Raw genomic sequence first — 17,486 nt, 5'->3', positions numbered from 1 at the left:
TCCCACTCCACCTGACCACCGGCCTGGTGCGCACGGGGCTGTCTGTTTGCTGCAGGCAGCCCTCACCACAAGACCTCAGCCCCTATACATCCCTGACCCCAGCTACACCTGGCCTGGGAACAGAGGGTCCTCCCACGTGCATCAGGGAAAGCTAGGGAGGATTGTAGTCACAGCCAAGTTGGTGAGTGGCAGGGAAGAGGGTGGGTGAGGGTAGTGAGGAAGAGCAGGAGCAGAAGTGCAGGTGGATAAGGCCAAAGCGAAAGGAAATAAGTCATAGCAGTTGTTACCTTGACCTTCTGCTGCATCTGAAGGCAAGACACACAGCTTAAAACCCTGGAGTAATAACTCTGCTCCCCACAGCAAACCACACAGGCTTTCCATGAGACGCATTGACTTTTGGCACTCAGGGTAGAGGCAAAGAAAGCCCAGGGTCCTCAAAGCATAGGCCTCTTTGATGGTAGCAGAGAGCGGCAGGGGTGGGGCCAGACCCTCCTAGCACCCACCTGCCAATTCTCGGGCCCTTGTGCCCTATCTTTCCCTGTCCTCAGACTATGGTGGCTGAGCTAACTGGGCGGAGGCTCAGAGAGAAGAGTGAGGGTGAGAGGTCCCAATCCCAGCTTCTTAGGGGTGAGTCACCCCACAAACATCTTCAGGCTCCTCCCGATGCTGGCCTGGACTAGGTGCCAGGGACACATCAGTGGGTGAAGCACACACAGCCTCCATGTAACAGCCCATCCAGAATGATGAGAAACCAATTGGTCCAATCCCACCCTAGGACTCCAATGAGGTCAGCAGAGGGCGCTGTGGCAGCACACAAGAGGCAGCTGGTGGCCCCACAGGCTGCACTGGTAGAAGGTCCCACGGGAGAAGATGCCCCAGGTCTAAAGGATGAGAGGCAGCTAGATGAGGTGAAGAGGGGAGCAGCAAAGGCCACATGGGGAATGCTTGGCACCCCTAGGGAGTGAAAGGCCTCCAGGGACAGGGATGGGAAAGTGTATGGCTGGAGCCAGAGCATAGAGGGCTTTGAACGCCAAGCTCAGGGCCTTTGGGCCATGACCTTAAGGGCAGCAGGGAACACGGGAGGCTCCAGCAAAGCAGTTCCTGGGCATTTTTAAACAGGTCCCTCTGAAAAAGGATGAAGTGTGTGGGAGACCAGGGTAGGCAAAAGGTCCATGGAAGTTTCCAGATTGGTGGATGAAGAGAAACCTTGGTCATGGCCAGGCAGGGGCTACTAACAATGGTGATAGGCAGGTGTGGCTCATGGCCCAGGATTGGGGAGGACCCAAGAGGATTTCTGGCCTCTAGGTTGGGGAGTCAGACATGCAAGGAAGGTGACATGGGAAGAAAGGTTGAAGGGGAAAGGTGGCAAAGTCCAAGATCAACATGCCAGGTGGGCAGTTTCCATCCAACACTCAGCCCCTTACACCTGCTCCTTCCAGGGAGTTACTATGCAAATTTATTTCCCTTTTACCTTAGTGACCTGACAGAGAAAAACACACAATTAAGGTAGGTATTCTGCGCTTTGGAAATCAACCTTTTTTTTTTTTTTGGTCGGGGCTGGGTTTGAACCGGTGCCCTACCCTTTTGAGCCACAGGTGCCGCCCAGAAATCAACCTATTTTTTTCCTTCCCTCTCTATTCCTACTGACACCTGAGCAGCCTGAAAGTTGGTCTCTGGCCTTGTGTTTGGTGAGATGATTTGTTCCAGAACAGAAAGGAAGGCAAGATGCCCTTGATGGGGAAACAGACATCCCAGCAGTTGCACCCAGCCCTGCCGCCCTGTCTGCTGAGCTCAAGAACTGCTCCCTATCCAGAGCTCTGCCCTTGCCAGGCCAAGGCACGAGGCTGCTCTTGACCCACAAACAGAAGAGAGGCAAGGTCAGCCTGGGAAGCTGTTGTTACTAGGAACTGTGGACCTGGCTTGAAATAGTTTATTTTTCCCGGCACACTTTGTGAAGTCTGCAAGCTACCACCCCTTGGCATGTGAGACAGTTTGCCTGCTTTATGATAAGCATGTATTTGGTGACTGTAAACTGTTCCACCTCACTGTCAGGGCAATGATGCTGAAATGAGGTGAATGCCCCCCCCACACACACACAAGGATCTGTCCTTGTCCACATACCTGGAATGTGTGAATGCGACTTTTTTTTGGCAACAGGGCTCTACAGATGTAATTAAGGATCTCAAGAGGAGATCATAGTGGATTTAGGACACAGGAAGAGATGGGAGTGATGCAGCCATACACCCCGGAAGACCTGGAGCCCCCTGAAAGCTGGAAGAGACCAGGTATGCCTCCCCTACAGCCTCCAGAAGGAATGTGACTGTGCTGGCCTCCAGAACTTGGAGAGACTGAATTTCTATTGTGCTAAGCTGCTTAGTTTGTGGTTCTCTGTTTCACCAGCCCCAGGAAACTGGTACAGTTGCCTAGGACAAAGCTTGCTGTGGGCCTTGTTGGCCCTGGCACATGGGGCTGTTTGTCTAAAGTGTTCACAACTCCCTTGTTGCTAGAAAGCAAGCCCAGAGTGGCAGTGTCCCTCCCTCCCTCCCCAGCAACCCAGGAGGGAGAATGATCAGGAAATCTAGGCAAAAAAATGCATCTGATGTGCTTGCTGCTTGTAGCCAAATCTGGTCTCCAGCAAGGGCTCAAACAGGAGAAGCCCTGCAGCCAGCCACGGGACCTCTTCCCACAACTTTGTGGCCTGTATTTTGAGAGCATCACTGGACATGTTTGTTTGTTTGTTTTTTAATTAATAATAGCTATTTGCTAAATGACATTTTATAGTTTAATCAGTCACACAGACAACATATTGTTCTTTCAATAATTTCCAGCTTTACCCTATAGACCTGGTTTAATCCAAACCTGGCCTTTTCTTTTCCCAAATGACCATTTGAAGAACCTGGATGCTTCTCCGAAATCTTCACCCTCTTTCTGGCCAGTAGGAAGCCAGAAGAGTTGTTCTTCAGAAGTGCCCTTGGCCAAGCCCTCACTTCCTTCCCTCAAACAAGAGGAGGGACCTGAGTAGAGAGCGATATCAGCCCAAAATGCAGCGTCAAATCAGAATCCCCAGAGACAGGGAAGGCCACATGGGTGGCGCTGTGTCCCAGGATACTGTCTCCTTCTGACCTACCTATTGGGGGGTGGGGCTCAAAGGACAGCCATGGGGCCTCTCGACAGAAACCTCTTATCAGGCATCTTCTAATTTTCCTTTCCACATTCAACAAGGTCGGAGATCAAGAGCTGGGACGATGTGCTTGGCTGCCCTGTGCTCCTTGCTCCAGGTACCACACAAGAGGCTGGTGCATAAACTACCTGCTACCACACTCAGCACAACTTAGCCCAAAGTTCTCCCTTCAAATACCAGTGTCCAAGCCATCAGAATCTGGAACTCATCTTTTTTCACCAGTCTGAGATTTCTCTGCTTTTGAGTTGGGGGAAAAGGGTAGCTCTAAGAACAATCCAGCCCCCAGCCCTGTGTTCCTTCTGCCCTTCCCTGTTCATACTGCTCTATAGTCAAGCTTCTGGATCCATGGTGGGCTGATGGGATGCTATGAACTATTGTGCAGGTTATACACTGACATGTGAATGGTCCCCTGGAGCACTAATGTTCACAGCATGTGCAGCTGTATATGGTGACCATGATCAAGAATGTTCTCCAAGGGCAAAAAAGCAATTATGATGACCAGATTAAGAAATAGTTGGGGACTTTAGAAAATCATCCTGAGACCTAGATTTAGTTTCCTGAGAAGCTCAGCTCCAGAATCAAATGCAGAGGCCTGCAGCAAAGGGAGGGGAGGATTTCCAGGGGATGTTTATAAGCTACTCATGACATCATAAGGGCTGAGGAAAGACAAAAACTATGGCTGAGCTACAATCTGTCACTTGAGCTAAAAATCACCAGCCTTGAAATAGTGGCACGCTCCACTGAGCAAACGCAATGCATCAGTGGTGTGCTTATGGAACCAACGAGTGCGGTCTTCTCTTTCACCCTCAGCAGCATCTGCACAGAGCTCTCTGATATGGGCCACCAGCAGGCTCTGCGACAGGCTTCCATTTGTAACTGTGTAATTTACCCACAATTTCCAGACTCAACAGCTACAGCTTAAGATGAAAGCAGTCATTTTCAAAACCTGGCATGAACAGGATTGGGGCAAAGCCACACTCTATTCTTCGTCTATGCATTCCTACTTCTTCAAAACAATTCAAGATTCCACATATTTTAAAGTTTCTGGCTTGAGAGGGAAGAGCAGGCTGCCTTCAGTGACTTCTCAGGATGGGAAAGGGGCACTGCCAGAGTGACAAGGGCATGTTCTGGAGCCCTCAGAGCTTACTGCCTACTGCCTACTGCCTTCTGCTCCTGAGAGACCAGTAGCACAATAGGGAGCTGTTAACCCATGGCCTCTGGAGGTGAGATCCACCTAGGGTCCCTCCCGTTCTACGGTCACAGCAGTCACTGAGCTCTGTCTCCACAGAAATACAGCTTCTGGGAGCTGGGGCCCTTGGAAGGTTAAAGTCACCAGGTCCAGCCCCATCCATGCTGCTAGGCCGGTTTGTACTTCAGTTCAGTTTAGATCTGTCTCCAAGGATTTCCAAAACTGTGGCCTCTGCCCCCACCCCAGAAAGTGTGCTCCGAAGCTGGCTATGGAAGGGAACTGTCCCCATTCTGGCTCCTTTCCCTCAAGAGACTGCTGACTGGTCCCATGGGGAGAGGCCACACTTACGCTGAATGCTGAAGCAGAACTTCTTCTGCTGGTAGGAAATGTAGCTGGAGACTGCGCCGATGAGGGCCATGGCCAGGGCGCTGGCCACCCCAGCGATGGTGCCGGTCTCTGCCACCATACCTGTGTGTTTGGAGGGGAGGAGAACAGGGAGCTGTTGGCGACACAGTACCCCCTGCATTGGCCAGGGCTTTTTGTTTCCTGTAAGGACTTCCACTGTGAGAGGCTAGAGGCCTCCTACTGAGGGCCAGACAGGTCTTTGTGTCTCAGGCCAGCAGGATCCCCTCAGGCTACCTCCCCAGTTCCCGATCTTCATGCTTAATTCCTATAAATGGCTGCTGTCTCAGCCATTGTGGCTGAGACCATAGATTGTGGCTCAACCATAGTTTTTGTCTTTCCTCAGCCCTCTGCTGTCTGCCATGTGACTCTCACTTAGAAGCATTCAAGGAAGGGTGGCAGGGAAGGCCAACTCTGAGACCCCAGCGGGCCAGCACTATATCTCCTTGTGGTCGCCAACAAACACCTCAGGACTTGGAAACCTACCAGATCCAGGGTCATCACTGCTGCCATATCCGCCATCACCTGGAGAAAAGACAATAGCACTTAGTGTCTGCTGTGACCCTGTGACCAGCTAGCTGCTCAGGGCCAGGCCACAGCAAGGTAGATGACAGCATTGGCCATTCTGCTCCCACATCTGCCACAGGCCCAGCCAGCACTTCACCTGTGGGCTTCTACTGTGGCAAGACCTGCTTTCTTAGGTCCACCACCAGCAAAGCCCAGGCTTCCAGGCACAACTTTACAGTCTGAAAACGGTGGCCACCAAGCATGGCTCTCTGGGCACAGTGCTCTCTTTCAACTCTCTGCTGTCCAATGCAGCAGCTGCATTTAGTGCCCTCCTCATACAGGGAGGGGGCAGAGGCTGGTGGGTAAGGGGCTGCTGGAAGGTGGCAGAGGGGGTCCTTCCAGGAGAGCCCAACTCTGGATATCACCATCATGTGTCTCCAGCATATTGTTGGAGTTGCTTGCAAAACATAAATGTAGCTCCCAATCTATTACCTGCCATTTTGAAATTCCAAAGGCTCTGAAATGTCACGGAGGTGGAGAACAGATTAGTGTGGACAGTGGCTGGTGAGGACAGGGACAGAGTTGACAGTGGTTATAAATGGGCAATAGGAAGGCTCCTGTGGTGACCCAACTGTTCTTTATCTGGACTATGCTGGTCACACGACTACACACACATTGGAACTGCATAGCTACACGCACGCACACACCTTCCCCACACCGTGACTCCCTGACAAGCAACTGCTGCCATTTCAGGACCTTAATTTGCCTGGAGTCTGTCCTTTTCTGTCACCCTCTTCTTCTCAGGGCCTGCGGTTCTTGGGGGAAAAGCCCCCCGGATGTTGAAGGAAAGGAGCTTTGACATTTCCCTCACCAATCACAGAGCTGCAGGGGATGCAGATTCAGGGATTGCAAAAATGCACCTCAGGTGGGAAAGGGCAGGGGGGTTGTTGATAACGGGGTGGCTATGTGGGGACCAGGGTATGTGTGAAATCTCTGTACCTTTTTCTCCACTTTGCACTGACCCTAAGACTGCTCTACAGAACAAAGTCTATTTAAAGAAATATTCTAGGGGGAGAGATGAGGTTTGCTATGTACCCACCTAGGGCTAAATCTTTCCCTTATTAGCTCTTGGATGCAGGATCCCTAGCAACTTGGACACCATACTCCACAGGCACGCTGAGCGAGAGCCTGTCGCGTGGCATAGAAACAGGACAGCCCTGCCCACTCTCCCCCAGGGCACACAGAAAAAAGGGCTGGCACTGCTATCTCAGGCTGCCAAAGAGACTCAGTAGCTCCATACTTAGCAGCTCTAGTGGTTCCTGACTACCTGACCATCTGTGACTGTAGGAGTCACTGTCCCAAGATGATGACAAGAAACATGATTCTCCCCCTCAAAAACAGCAAGCCCATCCTGTGGGCAAGTCATTGCTGGCACGAGTATGTGAGCTAAAATCTGTGAGGCTAAAACAATGGGAAAAGAGAAACACAGTCATTCTAGATACTCTTGGCCCTTCTCATTGTACAAGCCAGAACTGAAGTTGGCCACACAGGGTCATAGCTTTGAGTGCTCTTGGGCTCCTGAGCACTGCTCGCTTCTGAGATCAGGCTGAACCTAGTTCCTTCACAAAATTCATGTGCCCAAAAGATATTGGGTCAAGGGACAGATGACTGGTATAAAATCAAGTCATCCAACCCAGTTATCATCCACGAAAATAAGTTTCCAATACCAGTAACACAGATGAAGTCATAAAGCACTAGGAGGAAATTTAAGGTAAGGAATTTACATGGTCTTGAGCTAAGGAATGACTTTCTGAATATGATCCTAAAGCCAGAAACCCAAACTGGAAAAAGGAAATATTGAAAGCAAGAATGTTAACACTAAAAGCAAAGCAGAAAAAGAAAAAATAAATCAGACTTTGTCAAAATTAAACACTGTTGGCTCGGCGCCTATAGCTCAACCGGCTAAGGCGCCAGCCACGTACACCTAAGGTGGCGGGTTCGAATCCCCTGCCCGGACCCGCCAAACAACAATGATGGCTGCAACCAAAAAATAGCCGGGCGTTGTGGCGGGCGCCTGTGGTCCCAGCTACTTGGGAGGCGGAGGCAGGAGACTCGCTTGAGCCCAGGAGTTGGAGGTTGCTGTGAGCATGATGCCATGGCACTCTACCCAGGGGGACAGCTTGAGGCTCTGTCTCAAAAAAATAAAAATAAAAATAAAAAAATTAAAAAAAAAAAAAATTAAACACTGTTTTGCTTCAAAGGCTATCATCAAGAAAGTGGAATGATGACCCACAGAATGTGAGAAAAAACCTGCAAATTATATATCTGATAAAGGAGTAGTATTGAAGGAAGAAGAAAAAAGAAAATGGACAGCGATCCTCTTGCCTCAGCCTCCTAAGTAACTGGGACTACACACACCATCAGGTCACGCTAATTTTTTTATTTTTGTCCAGACGGGGTCTCACTCTTGCTCTTGCTCAGGCTGGCTTAAACTGCAGACATCAAGCAGACCTCCCACCTGAGCCTCCCAGAGTGAGCCACCATGCTCAGCCTAAAATATATGTTCATTATCTAAAAAATTAGGGACAGCAGAAATATAAATAAAAATAAATTTTTGCAAACATGAGTTAAGGAAAAAACTTGCTCCAAATAACCTGTACTTAGCAAGTCAAACTGAACTGAAAGAGCCTGCCAGGATGCAGCTGCCGAGGTCAGCCAGTGGGGCTGGTGCTCTCTGCTGTTCCAGAAAGTCTCCCAGATTTCATCCATTTGCCATTGCTGGGATGAAGGGATCTGCCATCTAGATATCGTGATGGGTGCCCTGCCCCAATCTGACACACATCCCTAAAACCCCCAGACTTAATGTCAGGCTCCCAAGATTCCAGCAAGGTGGTCACCTTCGAAAAAAACCTGTCCATGCTACATGCCCAGGTGTGTTGAGGGTGAGGAGTCTGGGCAAGCAAGGTGTAGATCACCAGAACCAGGGAGCTGGGCCGCACATCTGAAACATCTTGTATACCTAATATGTTCGGAAAGCAGAAAAGAACACAGATATAGGTCTGAAGAAGAGACCTCTCTGGTGTCTCTACTCATAAAAGCACTAATCTCATCACGACAGTCCTACTCTCAGGACCTCACCTAACCCTAATCACCTCCCAAAGTCCCCACTGCTAAATACACCACACTGGGGGTTAGGGCCTCAACACAGCAATGCTGGGCAGACACAAACATTCAGCCCATAATAGTAAGGGATCGTAAGAGGGTCCAGATACTTCAAGACAATGAGTGCAGATATAGTAAAAATACAGAGGAAGGTTGTCTTCAAGACCAAGTAGGGAGACTGGATAAGCAAAATGTGGTCCATCTGTACAATGAAATATCCAGCCATAAAAGGAAATGCTGACACCTGCTATAACATGCATGAACTTGAACTTTTATGCTCAGGGAAAGAAGCCAGTCACAAAAGGACAAATACTTAGGATTCTACTTACATGAGATTCCTAGAATAGTCCGATTCAGATGTAGGGAAAAGATAAATGACCAGGGCCTGGGCGAGAGGGGAAATGGGGAATGACTGTTTAATGGGGCCAGAGTTTCTGTGTGAGATGATAAGTAAATTGGAGAACTGAACAACAATGTGAATGTGCCATGAAGTGTACACTTACAGATGAAAGTCAACTTTACATCACATATATTTTTTTCTTTTTCAGATTTGATTCTATTTATGTTACGTATATTTCATCACAATTAGAAAAAAAAAAAAAGACTCAAAAGCCTGGAGGATACTGGAAAACTGAAGGTTCCAAGTACCCAAGTTCCATGAGAGTGAGCACGGAGGCCTGAGCGCAGTTCCTGTGAGTATTACAAGATAAACAAGGACATGAGAATTCAAAGATGGGAAGCAACCCGCTGGGTCTGGCCCCCATGAGATGAGTGCATGGAACCATGTTTGTCACTCTTTTTTATCTCACGGCTCACTTGAACCTATAGTTAAACTTCTATGGCACACTTAAATTATGCTGATCAAAAAAAAAAGATTGAAAAAAAGCAGATACTTCCTGTGCTTTGAATTTACTTCAAGAACAATTTACTTAATGATCCTTAAAATTGTTTGCAGTGCACCTAAGATCCTCTCATGGCACACCGGTTGACAGTCATGAGCGTAGAGCAGACGAAGTGGGTTGTCATGAGCTCAGTGAGGACCTGGGAGACAGAGGCTGCTGCAGATTCCTTCTGGGAAGCAAGAGGCTCCATTTGGAGGCCACTAGCACTTGAACAGAGCATAGCGGGTAATGCCTCCTCAGGATAGCTGTGAGAGAGGCTGTTCATGCTTCACACGTGGGGACATGTGCCCAAGACGTGACTGTAATAGCATGCTGCCATCTCTTTAGATGTAGGGGTTTTGATTCTTGCCTCAGTTTTTGAGAACTATATGCTTTTAGCCTTAAAAACTGCCATCTGGATGCAAAAATGTGCTCTATTTGATTGTAACATTTTCAAAATATGATTAAGAAAAATAGGGCAGTGCTTCGATCCTGCAAACCCACAGTAGTTATGGATAAGTGGTGTATGACTAAGTGAACCCAGAGAGCAGGCCACCGCATCCAGCAGTAGGATGTGGTGACCCAGAGAAAGGAATCAATGCAGTGAAGCGCTGGCTGCTGCTAAAGCAAGTTCCACCTTTAGACCTTGAACAATGAGATCAGGTGGGACTCCTCTCTTTATGGCATTCTCTTCAATGCAGAAAGGGTTTGCATTTGAAGCAGAAGGGCCCACCCTGAGGACACCCATTCCCTTCCATCCACGGCATGTGATCTGAGAGAGATGGTCACTAAAACTCTAGCTTTGAACAAAGTCAGAAGTTCAAGAAAGGTTCAGAGAGAAGGAAAGTGAGCCTAAAACATCTCGCCAGAGCAGTGAAGTAGGTACTTCCCCAGAATGATCCTTAGGGAGCACAGGAGGAGGACTCTCTGGGGATGGACAGGCTATTGCCATGGAGAAGGGAGAGCAACAGCAGCTAATGGTCTGTCTTCCCAGCCACCCCTGCCTGCCCCTGCTAACACACTCTTGTCCCCATTTGGCTCCTTGTGTCTGTTTTCTAAAGCGTTTCTGACCTACACGCCAGTGAGGGTGATCCAGACATGCCACTCCTTTTCCCACCTCTAGGGTCTTTACTGGGGCGAGGAAAGTTCTAGGAGAACCCAGAGACCTGTGCCACGGGACCACATGGGGGAAGAGCATAAGGCATGGGACGGGGTGAACCTCCCAAGAACAGGGGACCTCAGGGATGGGTAGCTCAGCACTTGCTGGAGGATGAGTGGGAACTGGTCCAGCAGGAGGCACATAGCTCAGACCAAGGACCAGCCCCTACTGGCCTTTCTGCATGTTTAGAGATGACAGGGACCTGGTGGCCTAGGGTGGAAAGGCCATGTCCGCTGACTAAGGGGTTTGAACTTAACCTATTGAAACAGTGAATGGTGTACCATTAGACAGGATTTTCTTGGTGTTGTTACTGTTTCTTTCTTTAATTCTTTTTTCCAACATTGAATTGAGAAAAATTTCAACCATACAAAAAAGTTGAAGACTTAAGACAATGAATACTCATATTGCCACCATCCGGATTCTAAAATTAACATTTTGCATTACTTGCTTTATCATTAATCACCATCCTTCTACCCTTCAATCTATCTTATTTTTGTGATGCATTTAAAGCAGCAGTTATCAGTATATCTCAACCTCTTATTAGAGTTCCACAGCTATGATTCCTTAAAGTTTACATATAGTGAAATATATAAATCTTATACATACCAGTTGATAAGCTTTGACAGATGCATATCCCTATGAAACTCATCTTATACATACAAGTTGATAAGTTTTGACAGATGCATAGCCCTATGAAACTCATACCCACATTAAGATAGAGAACATGGCCATCACCCCTAGAAAGTCCCCTCAATCCCTCAATTGGCTTCTTTCATGCCATGTCATGTTTCTACAGTTTGTAAATTGCTGGGTCACCAGGTAGGACTGTGCTCAGTCCTTTAACACACTTCACATTTCTGCCAACAACATATGAGTTTCACTTGCTCTACACCCTCACCGACATTTGATATTATCAGTCTTTTTCACCTTTGCTATTCTAGAGGGTGTGTGGTGGCATCTCATTGTGCTTTTAATTTGTATTTCCCCAACGAATGACAATTGTGAACAAATGCTCACCATTTTATGGGCTGTCTGCCTTTCTATTTTGCACAGTAGTAAAGCAGAGGAGTGACATGATCACATTCATATTCTTGAAGCTGCATCGAGGACAAACTGGAGCAAGGAGACCAGTTAAAAGGGTTAAGGTCACCACCCTTAACCTCTTAGGGGCCGCCCCAAGAGGACATGATGAGAACCTGGCCTTGAGGGGAGGTAAAGAGAAAGAATATTCCAGATTGAAAAGATACCAGGGGAGAGGACTTCTGAAGAGTGAGGAGATCAAGTCCTCCCCTCAAAAAACAACTGTAAACCTGGACAAAAATTCCAAGACAGCCATTTCAGAAAATTATTTTACTTCTAGGAAGAACTGCTTGAGCTGTGGCATTTTTGCCTAATGCTGATCTTGTTTCCTCTTCCCCCAGGTCTTTCAGCAGAGCATTCAACCAGGGCCACAGAAGCCCAGCAACTGTGCTGCAGCAAGCTGCCAAGGAGGGCTCACTTGACTTGAAGCACTGTCAGTTAACACGCCAGTCTCGGTAGCAAGGGCACAGGCAGTGCCAGCAGCTCCTTATCCCCAGCAAGCCAACAACCAGTCAACCAGGTAAGGAACTAATAGGGAGGTGCGGAGGAGAGATGACCACAGAGGCTTTGATGAACTGTCTGTATCGCCCTGACCACCCCAAAGCTCAACACACAGTGAGCAGAGACACTCTGGCCTTGGCTGAAGGGCAAGCATAGAGACCAAGAAAGCAGAATTAAGAGCCTATAAATGAACCTTCACATTCACGGTCAACTGACTCCCAACAAAGAAGCCCAAACAACTCAATGAGGAAAAGGATAGTTTTGTCAACAAATGGTGCCAGGGCAACTGAATAAAATAAGGAATGAAGTTCGATCCCTACTTCATACCATATACAAATTAACTCAAAATGGAGCAAAGTCCTAAACGTAAGGGCTAAATCTAGAAAACTCTTAGAAGACACATGAAAAAGTCTTTAAACACCAAAGTATGATCCATAAAAGACAAAAAACTCATAAATTTAAATTATAAAAAATAATTTTATTCTGCTAATAGCAGTATGAGGAAAAGAAAACACAAGCCACGAAGTAGGAGAAAATGCTTGTAAAATCACGTATGTGATAAAGGACTTACATCCTGATTATATAAAGAACTCATAGAGTCAGCAATAAGAACATACATGACCTAAATTTTAAGATAGGCAAAAAATCTGGACAGACTTCATCAAAGAAGAAGAAAATAAAAAGATGCTCAACATCATTTTTCATTAGGGAAATGCAAATGAAAACAACAGAATACCATGACACACCTGTTAAAAAGTCTAAAATTCAGAAGGTTGACAGTACTAATTGCTGGTAAGGACACGGTAAGAACTCTCCTTCATTGTGGCAAAATGATACAGTCACATTGGGAGACAATTTGACAGTTTACTGTAAAGTTAAACACAGACTTGCCCTATGATCCAGCAGTCATAAGCCTAGGTATTTACACAAGTGACTTGAAAACTTAGGTCCACACAGAAACCTGTACGTAGTGTCTATAAATGTTTATAGCACCCTTATCCATGTTCATCAAAAACTGGAAAACAGGCATCCATAGCTTGGTGGGTAGGGGGCACTGGCCATATACACCAGGGCTGGCGGGTTCAAACCTGGCTTGGGCCTGACAAACAACAAGGACAACTACAACAAGAAAAATAGCCTGGCTTTGAGTCCCAGCTACTTGGGAGGCTGAGGCAAGAGAATCACTTAAGCTCAAGAGTTGGAGGTTGCTGTGAGCTGTGATGCTATAGCACTCTACCCAGGGTGACATAATGAGACTCTGTTTCACACCCCCCCCAAAAAAAAGACTGGAAACAACCAAGATGTTCTTCAACAGGTGAATGGACAAATACTGGTTAATTCAGGCAATGGAATATTATATGGTGCTAGTGACAGAAAGAAACAAGCGAGCAAGTTCTAAAAAGATAAGGAAGAAGTTTAAATGTATGTTGCTGAGTGAAAGAAGCATTCTGAAAAGGACACACACTGTATGACTCCAATTATATGGCCTCTAGAAAAGACAAAATGAAAGAGATGGCCCAGGCGAGATGCCTTGCACCTTGTAAGCCCAGCATTTTGGGAGGCTGAAGCGAGAGGATCACCTGAGGCCAGGAATTTGAGACCAGCTTGAGCAACAGAGGGAGACCCTGTCTCTATAAAAACTTGAAAAAAAATTAACCAGGTGGGTGGTGTGCACCTGCTGTCCTATTTACTTAGGAGGCTGAGGCAAGAGGATCGCTTGAGCCCAGGAGTTTGAGGTTACAATGAGCTAGGATGATGCTGCTACACTCCAGCCCCAGTGACACAGTGAGACCCTGTCTTAAACAAACTACAGAGAAAGTAAAGAGATCAGATCAGAGTTGCGGGAGGGGCAGTGGCTGGTTACCAAGGGGATGCATGGAAGACCTCAGATGGTGATAGAACTGTTCTGGATGGTGTTTGGGTGGTGGACATAGAACTTATACAACGGTCATAAAACCCATAGAACCATATACTACAAAGAGTGAACTTTAATGTCTGCAAGGAAAAGAATAAAACAAATCATCAATTAGGCAGGAGGAGGAATCCCAGGGTGGAAAGTAGACCGTGGCAAATGAAGGTTGATAAACGAGTGGCATGCCTGTGCTGAGTGGCTGAGGTAGAAAGGAAGAACTGACCTAAGTAATAAGCACCTTGGAAAATGTATTTTGACTGGAAGCTGTAAGGTAAAGACAAAAGACACAAAACAAACACTGGACTGTAGCTGGTAAAGTTGTTTCTCATGGGGGTGTGGACAAATTATTCTTATACTGCTATATAGGCATTTCTGAAGTGAACAAGAAAATAAATGTGTGACAGATAGGAGCCAGGGTTCCCCCTGCCAGAGCGGAAAGTCACAGGGAAGCAAGAAATAAACCCTTTGGTACTGGATTACAGTTGGAGGCATCAGTATGGAGTCATGTATAGGTTAATATGACTACTAATGGTTATTTTTCTACTATAGAAAAATAATTATGGCTACGCATGTATATACGATGTTATGTGTTGAATGTTTATTTATATCCTCTCCCCTAGATTCATATGTTGAAATCTTAACCTCCAATGTGATGGTGTTAGGAGGCAGGGCCTTTGGGAGGTCCTGAGCGTCATAATGGGATTAGGATCCTTGTAAAAAGAGACACCAGATTTTGCCCCCTCTCTACTCTCCACTATATGAGGACACAACAAGACAATAGACCACAGACCAGAATCAGGACTTTCAGTAGACACTGGATCTACCAGCAATTTGATCTTGAACGTCCCAGCTTCTAGAACCATGAGAAATAAATGTCTGTAGTTTAAGGCACCCAGACTATAGCAATTTGTTATAGCAGCCTGAACTAAGAACCACGGGTTAGTATACAGACGTATATTTCTAAACTATTTCCTACCTCTGCCTGATTAGATGGTCTACAAGTAGTGATATCCACCTCACAATGAACCCACTCTGATCTTGATTTCTAGTACCAGCCTCTTCCCTAGGAGAAGGAACATACTGCACTGAACACCCAAGGAAACAGATACAACAGGAGGCAGGGTTTAGGGGAAGTAGTGAATGTGACCAGTGAGTGAGCCTGAGAAGGCACAGGAGGAAAGAATATTAAGGAGGACAAGGTGACCATCAAAGTCAAATGCTGTACAGGTCATGCAGACCAGAAAGCTGAGACCAGCAGGAAATCACTGGGAACACAGAGGCAATAGAGGTTCGAGTGCGTTAAGGTACAGATGATGGGAGTAGGCACCGAAAATGAGGAGCTGAAATTTATTAGCCTCAAGTTTCTCAGTCAAAGTGCTTGGGAACAGAGGCTGTTGGCAGACATGGGGGTACAACCAGAGTCCACGCTAGACAGGAAGGCGGTAAGGGCAGAAAAGGAGGGCTCACAGGCCACCTTCTTAGGGAAAGGCAATAGGACCTATTGATGAAAGACTGAGACAAAATATGGGGCTCCTACAGGGGTAGTAAAAATGTTTTGAGGAAAAACATCCGTAACTGAGAACATCACTTCAGAAATACACTCTAAAAGTACAGCTGAGTCTACATACCTAAGACCCAAGCCTGGAAAATGCATTAATGAGTATTTCCTTTATGCTGAAGCTTATCCAAACGTGCTATTTTGCCTTTGCTCCCAGCTTTAGCAGGCTGTTGTGTAAGGGACAGTGCCTGAGAATCCCCCTGTGTGGCTACTGTGCCTGTGTTTCAGGTTCACACTTGTCCTTTTTCCAGGACCCCTTTTATCTTCATTGCCTGACATCTATAATGACAGAGGGTATAACTTAAGCTAACAATTGATTACTCTTTACGAGAGAAGTTCAAATATGAGCCTAATTAAAGAATTTCCTAACACTTCTTCCTTGCTAAAGCACATACTTTTAATAAGGAAAAGTCCCTGTCATGTCATTCAGACTTTCACTCGTGTGTGCTTACACACACAACTACTGCCCCCCTCTCACCATCTGCAAATACCATTTGTCACCCAGGAGTAATTGGCTAATTTGCTGGGTTTGCCCTTTAAATGTTCCATGTTCTCCTGACACCCGTGAGTTTCATTTAGAGGCTTTTTAGAGCTTTTTACTAGAGATGACACTACCTAGAAAGGCGTTATGAAGGACAAATTTGACCATGGTTCCTTTAATCAAAAGAGAACAGTGTTCTCATGTGAAAGGCAACAATTCTTGTGAGAAAGGAGAAATGCTAGTACCACAGCCTGTGGGGAGCATATCAGGCTTACACCCAGGTACACCCATAACTCATAATGCTTAGAACTTCTTATAACAGAAACTTGCCATCAACTTACCAGCACCGCAGGTTATAACCAAAGAGCTACAACCACAGCTTCCCAGTATAATGTGTTGCTCTAACAACTGCAAGTTACAATACTAACTTGTAAGTCTGGCTAATATTCCCTCCCTCCGTACCATATCAGATCTTGATGCATTCTATGCCAGAAGGCCTAAATCTTTCTTAGTTTTGGGGGTCCTAAAGAGATTTGGCCTTGAAGAAGACATAACTATCTAGGGGCAACATAAGGCAGCCTCTCTGTGCTGAGGGAACACTTCTGCCTCCTGACTAGTGGTGGATACTCAAATCTACATGTGATGACATTTTGTACACCTACACACACCTGCCCACATCTACCTGAATGCATGAAAACTCTGATGAAATCTGAATAAAGTCTGTACCTGACTTAACAGTATTTCCCCCATGTCAATTTTCTGGTTTGGACAATACATTGTGTTTGTTAAGGTTGCCATCAGGGGAAGCTGAGTGAAGAGTACACAGGAACTATTTTTTTTTTAACTTCGTGTGAGTCTTAAGCTATTTTAAAATAAAGAGGTATTTTTAGATTTATCTGACTGGCTACTGGTTGGTCTTTTAAAAACACTCTTGTCATGATGACATTCTTTGCTACACCCATCCCAGAAAAGACAGGCTTTTCAGATTGAGAGAGCTGTTCTCAACGTGTCCCTTGGCCTCCAGTCATTATAACTGGTGCTACCTCAGCAGACAGGTGTTTGCCAGCGTGGAAACATGAACCCATGTAGCACCTTGGCTCAAGAAACAGCAGGGGAAACATGTGACTTTTCCAAGTGGGCTTATAAATCTCCCCTGAAGGTACACAACCCACATCAGTTCAAGTGAACCCAGTTTGCAAGCTGGCATGTCTGGGAGCTACCTCTGACTTCCCAGAGGCTGGGTAAAAACGGCTCAAATAACCCGGTTGTTGTATAATCACCTTCGTAATCTGAGTAAGATGTATATTTGAATGAATGAATGCTCCTACCTTTATTCCTGTCAGGTTTATAACCACCACCCCCTACTATGTCTTCAAGATCCTTGTCTGAAAAACCTGGAGGAAAAAAAAGAAAACATCAACATTTGATGATAAAAATAATTTTTCAGCAAGAAACTTGTGTTAATACTCCCCA

General features: G+C 46.4%; 1 protein-coding gene across 1 annotated transcript in view; it reads right to left on the bottom strand.

The window, feature by feature from the left end:
- The window catches only part of CD99L2 (CD99 molecule like 2), a 114,546-nt gene that overhangs the window by 4,834 nt on the left and 92,226 nt on the right, over window positions 1–17,486 (bottom strand). The window contains exons 7-9 of the mRNA XM_023507577.1: window positions 17,342–17,407; window positions 5,259–5,297; window positions 4,719–4,838 (exon numbers count right to left, since the gene is read on the bottom strand). Coding sequence (XP_023363345.1) covers window positions 4,719–4,838; window positions 5,259–5,297; window positions 17,342–17,407 — 225 coding nt within the window. The remainder of the gene's footprint in view (window positions 1–4,718; window positions 4,839–5,258; window positions 5,298–17,341; window positions 17,408–17,486) is intronic.

Source organism: Otolemur garnettii, unplaced genomic scaffold (assembly GCF_000181295.1).
Source record: "Otolemur garnettii isolate 467f Iridium unplaced genomic scaffold, OtoGar3 scaffold00190, whole genome shotgun sequence".
NCBI classification, from domain to species: Eukaryota; Metazoa; Chordata; class Mammalia; order Primates; family Galagidae; genus Otolemur; species Otolemur garnettii.
Note: the sequence above shows the minus strand (reverse complement) of the source record. Positions and strands in the feature narration are given on the sequence as shown.